General features: G+C 34.3%; 1 protein-coding gene across 1 annotated transcript in view; it reads right to left on the bottom strand.

Moving 5' to 3' along the window:
• ITFG1 (integrin alpha FG-GAP repeat containing 1) overlaps window positions 1-13,335 on the bottom strand; it is a 343,036-nt gene continuing 329,701 nt past the window's right edge. Inside the window, exons 15-18 of the mRNA XM_035025279.1 lie at window positions 8,661-8,785; window positions 7,968-8,050; window positions 4,464-4,581; window positions 1-1,416 (exon numbers count right to left, since the gene is read on the bottom strand). Coding sequence (XP_034881170.1) covers window positions 1,357-1,416; window positions 4,464-4,581; window positions 7,968-8,050; window positions 8,661-8,785 — 386 coding nt within the window. The 3' untranslated portion in view covers window positions 1-1,356. The remainder of the gene's footprint in view (window positions 1,417-4,463; window positions 4,582-7,967; window positions 8,051-8,660; window positions 8,786-13,335) is intronic.

The following is a 13,335-nucleotide window of genomic DNA, read 5'->3' as shown; positions in this document are numbered from 1 at the left end:
TTTGTTTCAATACACAGTATTTATTAAGGAGACATATTAACATGCTTAGATACACAAAGTAAACCACTTAAACACATGCCATTCTCAATGAACTGTAAAGAAAAAAGTAACATGAAGAACAAAATTAATTGTTTTTAGGTAAGTTTTTGTGTTTTACAGCCATCACATGTCCATTGCATATTAGAAAATTATTAACATTGATGTATAAACTTTTCCCAGTCTTAGATTTAAGTCTTAAAGTAACTTTCTGGTGAGGTGAAGTTCACAAAAATTTGCCTTGAAGTCTGAATGTAAATTACAGACTCTGCTTTTGAGAGTAAAAATGTGGTTGAAGATTTGCATTCTTAGATGCTATCTACAGCAGTTTCCTTTCAAGAAATCAAATGTTCTTCATTATCACATGATAAAGATCAGTGTTGAAATGAAAATCTTTAGTGCATATTAATTCTTGGAGGGTACTATAATTTTTAGTTAATATGAGCAAGTAATAAGTTGTCATGTAAGATGCCAACCACTGAGAATTTAGGTTTTCCAAAGATTATGATTTCCTCATGCCTGAAAATAACATTCTATTGAGTCTATATATTTTGATAATTAGTTGTAGAAGTCTGTAAAAAAAAAACAAAACTAAAAATAGTAATCACGACAACTACCACTTACTGAGCAGTTAACTAACTCTGTGCTAGGCACCAAGCTAAGCACTCCACATACATCACCCCATCTGATGTTTACAAACCCAAGTGAGTAGTATTACTCGCCCCATTTGTAAACAAGAAAACTTAGGCTCACAGAAGTTAACAACTAGCCAAATTCAAACAGCTTGTAAGTGGTGGAACCAGGAATTTAAGGCAAGCCCGCTGGACTGCAATTCCAAAGCCAGAGAGTATCCAAGCACTATCCCGTGTACAGTCACCTGCTGTGACGAAGGTGAAATAACTTTATCTGTGATACATTCACAAAGGTATAATTTGTATTGTTAGAATAAGAAGCAAGACCAATTCAAGTGGAACACAAAAATCCCTGTTCATTTATTTTTATTTATATATGTCTTTTTCCATCATCATTATTCTAGTAAGATTATAAATACATAAACACCTGAGTACATGCAACACATTCCACAAAGTAACAAAAATGTACAGCACATTTAAATAGCCCAAATTATTGTATACAAAGTGCTTTAGAAAAAGACCTTGTGACACATTCAGACCATATTTATTTGAATACTTTTCAATAATTACCAAAGGATACATCATTTATAAATAATATTCAAAGTCCCTTATTTTCTTCTATCAGCCAAATTTAGTATTTCAGTTAATCAAGTGAATAGCTGTTCCATTATGTAATATTAAAGGCAAGTCACATAGCATCAAAATGAAACCGATGGGCTTCTTGTCGTTTTTCTCTATCATCTGCTTTCTGAAAAAGAATTTTAGATTAGTTTATAAATGACAGGAAAGTGCCAAGAAAAGACTCATTTCTGAAATATAAAATAGTTCATTAAAAAAACAAATCTTTAAGCAAATAGTAGATAAAAGATGTGATTTTATTATGTAATTATCTTATGAAATTTTTGTAGTTTATAGTAGCTATTTTATAATTAATAACCCACTAATTGAATTTAAAAACCAATAAGAAATGTTCCTTAAATATTTATTTTGTTATCACTTATTATTTATTTGAAAGTAGTGGTAAACATTAGATTCTACAAGGATGGAACCATTACATGTTTCCCATTCGTAATACTAATGTTAATAAACGAATCTAAGTAAAGTACATTAATTATTTTGGCCTTAACCTAAGTACTGTGCTTGGTATTTTGAGGGATTAAAAAAAAAATCCTCAGTTTTGTATCTTGTTCTCAAGGAACTTAAAGAAAAAAGCAAAACATACTGAATAACTGTATTTCAGGAAAAAAAGTGAAAACTGTCACTAATATTCTGGGAGAGAGATTACTTCTAGGTTGGAGTGAGGAAAGGGAAAGCTTTGAAAAGATAGTATTTACGGAAATGAAAGGGGAGAGGCATTCATTCCAAGCTGGGGGTAGAGCAGGTGCAATCATGGGAAGTTGGGCAGGAGCAGGGAATATGTGAAAGCAGCTGGTGAAAAACGAGGTTGGAAAGGTATATGGTGGAGTCACATGGAAGTTCTATGAAGGTTAGGCTAAGGAGTTGACACATTTTAGGCAGGGATTTTTGAGCAGCGGAGTGACATGATTAAGGCTAAACTTGATGATGAGTTATATGGCAGCAGTGTGGTCAATGGAGCGAAAAGCGAGAAGGGAGAGAATGGATTCAGAGAGACCAGGCAGGACTGGACAGGACAAGGAGCTGAACCTAAAGCTCTGGGAGTAGAAATGCAGAAGTGGAGTCAGCTGCACAGATTGTTATGGAAGCAGAATCAGTAGGGCAACTGGTCAAATTTTATAGGTAAGTGTAAAGAAGAGAGACAAAGCTTTAAAATATTAGTTTTAAGGTGCTTGTCAGTGATCTAGGTAGAGATGTCATGGAGACAGCTGGAAATGGGCTAAGAGAACTTTAGGGACAGATGAGTGTTAGGGATATTTGAGGTAATAGCTTGAAGCTATGCTTTTGGATAAAACTGGCAGGAGCAGTGTAGAAAGAAGACAGCCTAGGGCAGACACTGTGGTTAGGAAATGGTAGAAAGGAGCACCCAGCTAGGTGAAAGAGAAGTGGTCAAAGAGGTAGGTGATGAACCACAGCATCACAGGAGAGTATACATGGTCAAATCCACAACTGTATTTAAAATTTCAATTTTTAGCCATTGCATCATTATTATTTTAAGTCCACAATGTTTTTTTTTATTCTTATGTTAATCCCCTACATTACATCATTAGTTTTAGATGTAGTGTTCCATGATTCATTGTTTGTGCATAACACCCAGTGCTCCATGCAGAATGTGCCCTCCTCAATACCCACCACCAGGCTAACCCATCCTCCCACCCGCCTCCCCTCTAGAACCCTCAGTTTGTTTTTCAGAGTCCATAGTCTGTCATGGTTCGTCTACCCCTCCGATTTCCCCCCCTTCGTTCTTCCCCTCCTGCTACCTTCTTCTTCTTCTTTTTTTTTTTCTTAACATATATTGCATTATTTGTTTCAGAGGTACAGATCTGAGATTCAACAGTCTTGCACAATTCACAGCGCTTACCAGAGCACATACCCTCCCCAGTTTCTATCACCCAGTCACCCCATCCCTCCCACCCCACCCCCCACTCCAGCAACCCTCAGTTTGTTTCCTGCGATTAAGAATTCCTCATATCAGTGAGATCATATGATACATGTCTTTCTCTGTTTGGTAAGTCCACATGTTTATACTGTAATCAGATGATCTGAGAAATTAATGAAGTTACTTTCCTTTCCTTTATAGGTCTAGAGCTATGTAATACTTCAGATTATGTTCTGACACTTCTGGACAAAAGTATGTAGGATCACCCTTTATTTTATGTCTTAAGTTGCAATCTTAAAATTAACTGAATATGTAAGTTTCTGTTATCATTTTTGATGTATAAAGGAGTAATTTTTTAGGAAGAGACAAACCTATGAACACTTATCAGAACAATTAAGATCTTCTCTTTTTCCTAAGTTAAAACAGCTAAAATACATGGTAAATTTAGTTAACAAAAAATGATTATGATGGGCATGACAATCCAAAGAGAGTAGCTGCAAAAAAAGAAAACACTTTTATGACACGAAGAAGCCCTTTTTGGGGAACACTGTTGGAACCTACTAGTTATATACTTTAATATATATTAATATTAATTCATGTACTTAATTCATATTCACATTTTCATAGAAATTAGCTTTTTCAATTTGTATCTAAACTGCTAGTAAATTTATATCATAGCCCCCTTTCTCCTTCTCATAAACACTGTATAAAAAATCTACACCTGGAGTGTTGTTTTTAATTATTATTTAGGGGTTATACTAAAGAACAGAAAAATGTTTAGTGCAAAGAATACTTTATAGATGGAAAAGATGTTTATCATTTTAGTTGTTACTTCCCACCCAAACCTTGAGAAAATCATTTAACCTCTCTGTGCTCTAATTCTTTATATAGACATAGCTGTTATTCCTGGAAAAAAGTGTTCATGGCTTTATCAGTAGATAATAAACACAGGCTTGTTAAAAAAAAGATTATTATTTTTCAGGGCTTTATGAAATTATTTCTAATTAAGTTTTTTGATATACCTGGAAATTTCTGGGTGATCATTTTATTACTATGGTACAGCACTGAAGTTTTAAAATAATTTCCTGTGATTTATATAAATTTCTAAGAGACATTAGTAACTTGAAGAGATGAAAGAAATTATAATCAGTAAGAGGACATTACAGATAGAATGTGAAAAATCACAAAATCTTAATCAGTTGAAAAAAGTTTAAAATACAGTGTTTTTAAAGAGCAATATATTACTATTACAAATTAACAAATTTCATAAATGAACAAACCTTTTCCTGCCAATGTAAAATGCCTATTATTGCCAAGATGAAAACACAGACACCGATGAGAGCTATAGCAGTAAGTAGAACAATGTTACTTGGTGTAAGATACAGTTTGGCACTCCAGCTGCAGATAAAACAGAATCATTAAAATTACACATTTTAACTGAAAAACAACACAATTCTACTGAGACCGAAAAGCAAATAGCTATTAATTAATGAGTCAGTTGATTCATCCATTAATTCATTTTCCCATCTATCCATTCACTATAAATAAAACAACAGCAATTAAATTTAGATAGTGCTAAGAATATTGATGATCCTGCAGAGTTCAGATTTTACTCAGAGAACTGAAATAGAATAGAATTTTTAATGAGATGCTTCATTATTTTTCTTTGATCCTGTGAGAATTATTCTTAAATAAACCTGTTAAGGATACTCAGGACAATCTTAGACATTGTTTTTACATCTTGATTTACTTGCTGAATTTGAAACCTTGACTCTAAGGCTATATACATAGTTACATGATTTTGGTAAGATCTCATATCACCTTATTTTTTGACCCCTGTTCACGTATGTACTATGGCCAACTAAAACAGCCATGGATCTCAGTGGGTGTAGATAGATGGCTTGTGTAAAAATACTTCTATCATTTCTGTGTCATGTTGGAGGGTTTACATTACTACAATCATGTTGAGACTTCTTACAAAATCACTTTTAGTCCCTTACTGTTAATGGCAATATACAGACTTTAGCATAAATAGAACTAGCTCTTTCTTCTAAAAACAGTCCACATAATACAGCACTTGCAAACCCCGAAAAGCTTAAAACTGGGGTCTAATATCATCAACATTGTAGGTGGTTATATACAAATAATTTTGTTCTCTCTGAAAATAGGTAATAGATATATTTTCATTTTAAAATCACCTACTATTATTGTATTACTGTCAATTTCTCCTTTTAGGTCTGTTAATAGTTGCTTTATATATTTAGGTGCTCCTGTGTTGGGTGCATAAATATTTACAATTGTTATATCCTCTTGTTGGATTGACGCCTGTATTATTATGTAATGCCCTTCTTTGTCTTTTATCATAGTCTTTGTTTTAAATTTTTTTGTCTGATGTAAGTATAACCACCCAGCTTCTTTTGGTTTCCATTTGCATGAAACATCTTTTCCCTTCCATTCACTTTTAGTCTCTTAAGTCTTTACATCACAAGAGGTGAGTCTCTTGTAGGCAGCATATAGATAGCTCTTATTTTTTAATCCATTCAGCCTATTTTCATTTTAAAAGTTTAATAAAAGTAAGATCATTCTGATGAATAGCAAGTAGCGACTGACTTATTTTGGGATAATTAAAATTTATTGATCTGTAAGTTAGCCTCTAGTCAATAAATCTCAAAATACACCTCAAACTAAAATCAATTCAGTTTTTATTATGTACATAAATTTGAAAAGAACATTTCTTCAGAAAGAGCAAGAGAAACATGAAAAATGTTGAGATTATAAAAGAAAACTATAAAAGAATTTTCTAGAAACTCAAAAGTAGAAAAACGAATACTGTTAGTTGAGGTTAGCTATTCTCAGTACCTTACCTCATACTTAAAAAAAAAGTTCTTTCATGAGATTGTTTTGATAGTTCTTCTTAAATAGACTTTAAAAAACCATGAAAATAGGAATCTTGGTAAGAAAAAAATTGGACAAAAGGCCAGTCCTTAATTTCTTACTTGGAAGCAGTCATTCTTAAGCAGTTTCTTGCATATCTTTCCAGAGATATGTATTTTATACATATATAGACATATATACACAGATATCTTGTTCAAATCACAAATGGTTGCTTACTAGACATACTCAAAATGAACTTTTCTTTTATTGTCTTTTGCTTACCACTCTATTTTAAGAGACTGTTCTATGTCATGATATTACACCTAGAAGTATCATAATTTATACATTTTCCTACTCATGGTACAGATTTTCTAGATTTGTTATAAATTTCATGTACAGAAAAATAACAAACATAAAGATTCATTAAAAAATATCTGAACTCAGACTATTATTGTTTCCAGTGATATCTTTTTTTTTTTTTTAAAGATTTTATTTATTTGACAGAGAGAGACACAGTGAGAGTGGTAACACAAACAGGGGGAGTGGGAGAGGGAGAAGCAGGCCTCCCGCTGAGCAGGGAGCCCAATGTGGGGCTCGATCCCAGGACCCTGGGACCATGACCCGAGCTGAAGGCAGGCGCTTAATGACTGAGCCACCCAGGCACCCCTAGTGGTATCTTTTTTTTTTAAGATTTTATTTTTAAATAATCTCTATACCCAACATGGGGCCCGAACCCACAATCCCAAAATCAAGAGTCGTGTGCTCTGAGCCACCAGGTGCCCCTCTACTGATGTTATCTTATTTCAAGCATAATGTTGTAATAAAGTTGTTTTCTTAAGCCCTTAAATCCACCATAAGATATATCCTGTGGTATGCTGTTAAACTGGCTCTCTGGGGTGGGGAAAAAGCCCTGATTGGCAGTTGCCAATTTTCATGTTGTAAATACTCCCCTCATAGCCGATTCCCACTGAACAGAGTGGGAAAAAGATGCATACAATCATCTCATCAGGTGGCATGAACTGGTTCTAGCAAACCACTGAATATATTCCATCTAAAAATTTAATAAAGAACAATACAGCCTCCATTTTGAGAAGAAACATAACAAACCAGGACCTCGCTGGTTACATATTTATAGGTACATTACACCCTTTCTTTTTGGTTATTTTTTCATTTTGATATCAGACTAGCCTTAAGAACAAGTTATATTCTTCCCAGTGAAATTTAAGTGTTAGTGAATACCTTTATCACCTACTTTTTAAAAACAGTGGAATCACTCTAGTAATTAAAGAAAAATGAACAAAGATAAGGAGTTAGATTTAAATGCTATTCCTATAAAAGGAATATATTCTGCTAATAAGGAAAAAAAAAGACACCTTTCACTGAAAACTTACTTGATGCTGGGCATTGTCTTATGCATATTTCATCTACATCCTTTTAAGGTAGGTATTCTATCTCCCACTTTACAGGTGCAGAAATGGACCCTCAGCAGTAGATCTTAGTTTCTAGCCAAGGTCTCTTTGACTCTAAAACTTGTGCCTAACCACTGTGGGATACATACCACTTCCCAAGCATTTATTAAAAAGATCAATGCTTACTAAAAAATTCAGCATTCTGAAATTTTAGAATTTATAGCTAGTAAACTGAAGATCAGTTTATTGAAGCAGAATATGTATAAATCCCTAATTAGTTAACCTGCTGTTTTTCTAATAAGGTTTAATTTGTTCTTCATAAAAAAAGTCAGGGACCTTTTGTGTAGGAATGTTTAGTCATTTAAGGTTTGCTGTAAGCAAATTAAATGATGGCACTCCTGGGAACACCGCAGGAACAGAGAGTTTTTAAAAGATGTAACTGTACCTAGGATTCTGAGTTGACAGTATTTTTACCAAAATCAGTTCAAGCAAGGACATTACCTTCGAGGAACATTGTGAGGATATGGAATGACAATTAGCTGGGAATTTGGAATGATTGCAGTCCACTCTTGTTTTCGTACAGACTGGAAAAAGAATTTAAGAACATTTAACATTACTTTAAAAACAGAATTATTATTCTAAATAAATAAGGAAAAAGCTTAAGTGCTCCTTGATTAATTGAAATCCTAGGTATGGATTAAGCTAAATTTATATATATTAAGCCCCAAATGGGGCTCCTGTGCACTATTAGCAAAAATTTTTTTGATCTTTTGAGGGAAGGATTATATTTCTGTCTCATGGATTCATTAATTTAACAAATATTTACTGAACAGTGTAGCAGGTACTGTTCACAGTGCTATGTACAAGTGCTGCTCGAAGCTAAAATTCAAGTAGAGGTGGAGTATGACAAGAAACAAAATATTTTACGTTAGATAGTGAAGATGAAGAGAAAAAGCAGGAAAGAGGGACAGGAGGTCATGAGGTTTATGAGAGGTGGTAGAAAACCATATCTTTAAATTACAATGTGCTCCATGTAAGATAAGCTTAGATAAGTCACTACCTATTTGTCTCTTTCTATATTCTCTTTAAAGAGATTAAAAAAGATTTATTTGAATTCAAATTGTTGAATTTAAATATTTGAAAAGTATATATTAAGACACAGATTAATTGTAAACAAAATAAATTTTTACTCACCTTCTCTCCAGATGGACGGGGAATGCCAACATACAGATGATCAAGAAAATTTGCACTTCGACCTAAACCAAGTACATTGTATGGTAGTTGGAGGGCTAAATGTGCGGATTGGCTGAGTTGTCCAGCTAAATTTATTAAAAAAAAAAAAGGCATCTTTGTAAACACTGCTCTCATCAAATATTAAAATGATAAAATATTAACAATTTAGGTGCCAAAACTTAATTCTTTAAGGATAAAAATGTGAAATGAAATGTCTGGTTCATTACCATTAATGATTCACTTTTCAAAGAAAGTAGCTTTATTGAGATATAATTCACACACCATAAACATCACCCGTTTAAAATGTACAACTAGGGGCGCCTGGGTGGATCAGTCATTAAGCATCTGCCTTTGGCTCAGGTCATGATCACAGGGTCCTGGGAACTAGCCCCGCATCGGGCTCCCTGCTCGGTGGGAAGCCTGATTCTCCCTCTCCCACTCCCCCTGCTTGTGTTCCTTTCTCGCTATGTCTCTCTCTGTCAAATAAATAAATATTAAAAAAAAATAAAATGTATAACTGGTGGTTTTGAGTATATTAAAAAAGTTGTTGAGCCATAACTACAGTCAAATTTTAGAATATTTTCATCACGCAACAAAGAAACTGCATTCCCATTAGCAGTTACTCCCTATTTCTAACCCCTACTCTCTTAGTTATGGGTAACCACTAATCTTACTTTCTCTACAGATTTGCCTCTTCTGGAGATTCATATAGATACAATCAATGTGTGGTGTTTTTTTTTTTTTTCCAAAGATTTTATTTATTTATTTGACAGAGAGAGACATAGCGAGAGCAGGAACACAAGCAGGGGGAGTGAGAGAGGGAGAAGCAGGCTTCCCGCAGAGCAGGGAACCCGATGTGGGACTCGATCCCAGGACCCTGGCATGACCTGAGCCGAAGGCAGATGCTTAATGCCTGAGCCACCCAGGAGCCCTCAATGTGTGGTGTTTTTATGAATAATGCTGCTGTGCACATTCACATACAAGTATCTGTGTCAACTTCTGTTTTCCGAAATGGCTGCACCATTCTCTATTCCCACCAATATGTATGAAGGTTCCAAGTTTTCCACATCCTTGCTAACACTTTATCTGTCTTTTTGATCATAGCCATTCCGGTGGTTGTGACGTGATATCTCATTGTGGCTTTTTTTGCATTTCCCTAATGACTAATGATGCTGAGCTGCTTTTCTCTTTCTTCCTTTCTTTTTTTTTTTCATATTTAGACATTTTTATTGCTCAAATTAAAATAAAAATACACTTTTTGGAGTATACAATTATCTGAATTTTAACACAAGTATGGATTTATAGAACCATCATTCCTGAAGGGTACCAGAATATGCCATCCCAAAATATGGCTCTTTGGCATATGGATTATTTTGAGCTAATGGCCATTGAGAACCAGTAGGTACAGGAAAAACTCTAAAAACAGGGCACTACTTTTCCTTTTATAAAGGAAATTTACATTTATGCAGGAAGTTTTCCTTTGTAAAAATGTCTCTCTCAGGGCGCCTGGGTGGCTCAGTTGGTTAAGCGACTGCCTTCGGCTCAGGTCATGATCCTGGAGTCCCTGGATCGAGTCCCGCATCAGGCTCCCTGCTCAGCAGGGAGTCTGCTTTGCCCTCTGACCCTATCCCCTCTCATGTGTTCTCTCTCATTCTCTCTCTCTCAAAATAAATAAATAAAATCTTAAAAAAAAAAAAAGTCTCTCTCTCCCATAGCAGCAAGAGGAGGACTTTTAACTCTCATCAATGGAAGACTTAACAAAGGAGAACTCTTAGCAATGGAGAAGGCACTGACAAATCTGCATAACAAATCTTACTGAACAACTCTCATTTACCATACTTTTCCTAGACCACCTTCCCATAACTTGTTTCCTTTGCCCAGAAACCCTAAATCCCCTGTCCACTGTTTAGCCTAAAATGGTATTTAAGTCCAAATTCTAACCATCCCTTTGGGTTACTCATCACTGGATGTTCCCAAGTGTACATGTACTATGTACATGTTAATATATTTGTTAATCTGTCTTTGGCCAGTCTAATTTATAGGGCCCCACCTGGAGGACCAAAGAAAGGTAGAGAAAAAGATTTCTTTTCCTCTTCTAAACCACCATAAAGGTATAAAACAGTTCTGTATCTGTAAAAATTTCATCATGCTCTCCTTATGTATGTCAGAACCTCTCCCAGGACTGTAGTTTGTCTTTTTGAGAATGTCATATAAATGGAATCAAACTATATGTAACTTTTGATATTGACTTTTTTTTACTCGGCATAATGCCTCTGAAATACATCTAAGTATTGTGTATTGAGGTTTCATGCCTGTTCATTAGGAATAATATTTCATTGTGTGAATGTTCCACCATTTGTTTATCCATTCACCTGTTGAAGGACATCTTGGTTGTTTCTAGTTTGGGCCTATAATAAATAGAAGGGCTGTAAACATCTGTGTATAGGTTTTTATATGTTCATATAAAAAGTATGGTAAATGAGAGTTATTCAGTAAGATTTGTTATGCAGATTTAAGTCAGTCCCTTCTCCATTGCTATTTATATGTTCACATAAAAACCTATACACAGATGTTTACAGCCCTTCTATTTATTATAAATTTTCAGTTGTCTAGGATAAATGCCCAGGAATGGTATTTGTGGGACAGACTGTAAATGTATGTTTAATCCTACAAGAAAATGGCAAATAATTTTCCAGAACAGCTATATATATATATATATTTTTGGTTAAGTATTGCTTCCAGTCTTTTCCCTATTTTTAAATTGGATTATTTTCTTATTGTTGAGCTTTGAGAATTCTTTACACATTCTGAACCCAAATCATGTTCCAGATATATAATTTCCAAATATTTTCTCCCAGTCTGTAGTTTATCTTTCATTCTCTCAATAGTATCTCTCTCATACAAATGAAATGTTTTTAATATTGGTGAAATTCTATTTTTCAATATTTTCTTTGATGGATCATGCTTTTGGTGTCATGTCTAAGAATTTGCCTAAAATGGTTTTGCCTCATATGGTTTTCTTCCATATTTTATCCTAAAAAGACCTTATAGATAATCTAGCTTCAGAATAAAATGAGATAAAAAAAATATCAAACATAAAACATAAAGCTGAGCTGCTTTTCAAATGTTATTGGCTATATATTTGTGTAGCTACCTTTGTATTTCTGTGAAGGGTGGTAGTAGTATCCTCCCTCATTTTGGATTTTAGTAATTTGAGTCTTTTAGTCTAGTTAAAGGTCTAAAGGTTTATAAATTTTGTTAATCTTAAAAAAATCTTTTGGTTGAATTTGTTTTATGCTTTTCTTCCCTACTTATTTTATCTCATTATTTCTTACCTTCTGCTTGCTTTGGGTTTAGTTTGCTAGTTTAGTTGGTTAGTTTCTTAAAGTGGTTATCAATTATAGATTGTTCCTATTCCTTAATATAGGCACTTAAAGCACTAAATTTTCCTCTAAGAACCACTTTAGATGCATTCCACACCTTGTGGCATGTTGTGTTTTTGTTTTCACGCACCTAAAGTATTTTCTAGTTTTCCTTGTGATTTGAAGCCCATTGGTTTTTTAGGAGTGTGATGTTTAATTTCCACATATTTGTGAATTTTCAAATATTAATGACTTCTAATATCATCCCATTGTAGTTGGGGAACATACTTGGCATGATTTCAATCCTTTTAAATTTATTGAGGCTTGTTTTGATCTAGCATATGGTCAACTTTGTAGAACTTTCCAGTTGTGCTTGAGAAGAATGCATATTCTGCTGCTGTTGGATGGAGTGTTCTATACATATCTCTTAGGTTTTGTTGGTTTAGTGTTATTTTCTCTTTTCTTATAGATCTTATGCCTCATTTGATCCATTACTGAAAGTCTCCAATAATTTATTTTGAATTATTGATTTCTCTCCTCAATTCTTCATGTATTTAGGGTGCTCTGTTGTTAGGTGCCAATGTCTTTATAGTTATTATAGCTTCCTTATGGATTGCCCTTTTTATTATCAGTATAAAATGTCCTTCTTTGTCTCTAGTAACAATTTTTTTTTCTTAAAGTCTAGTTTGTCTGATATTAGAATGGCCACCCCAGTTTTCTTTTGGTTACTCTTTTTTTAAAGATTTTATTTATTTATTTGAGAGAGAGAGAGAGAGAAAATGAGAGAGAGAGCACGAGATGGGGGAGGGTCAGAGGGAGAAGCAGACTCCCAGCTGAGCAGGGAGCCCGATGTGGGACTCGATCCCGGGACTCCAGGATCATGACCTGAGCCGAAGGCAGTCGCCTAAGCAACTGAGCCACCCAGGCACCCTTGGTTACTCTTTGCGTGGCATAATTTTCCCCATCTTTTTACTTTCAACTTATTTATATCATTTTTTAAAGATGTTATTTTTTTTAAGTAATCTCTATACCCGATGTGGGGCTTGAATTTACAATCCTGAGTCACATGCTCCATTGACTGAGCCAGCCAGGTGCCCCTCAACTTTTTTGTATCTTTGAACGTAAAGTGTCTCTTGTAGATGGCACATAATTGGGTCATATATAATTATCCATTCTACCAAACTCTGCCTTTTGATAGGAGTGTTTATTCCAATTACATTTACTGCAATTACTGGTAAGGTAGGATTTATGTCTCCCGTTTACTACTGGTTTTG

The sequence above is a fragment of the Mirounga leonina genome, unplaced genomic scaffold (genome assembly GCF_011800145.1).
Source record: "Mirounga leonina isolate KUSES-001 unplaced genomic scaffold, KU_Mleo_1.0 Mir_180, whole genome shotgun sequence".
Lineage (NCBI taxonomy): Eukaryota > Metazoa > Chordata > Mammalia > Carnivora > Phocidae > Mirounga > Mirounga leonina.
The sequence above is the reverse complement of the archived record's forward strand: the minus strand, read 5'-3'. Positions and strand labels throughout refer to the sequence as shown.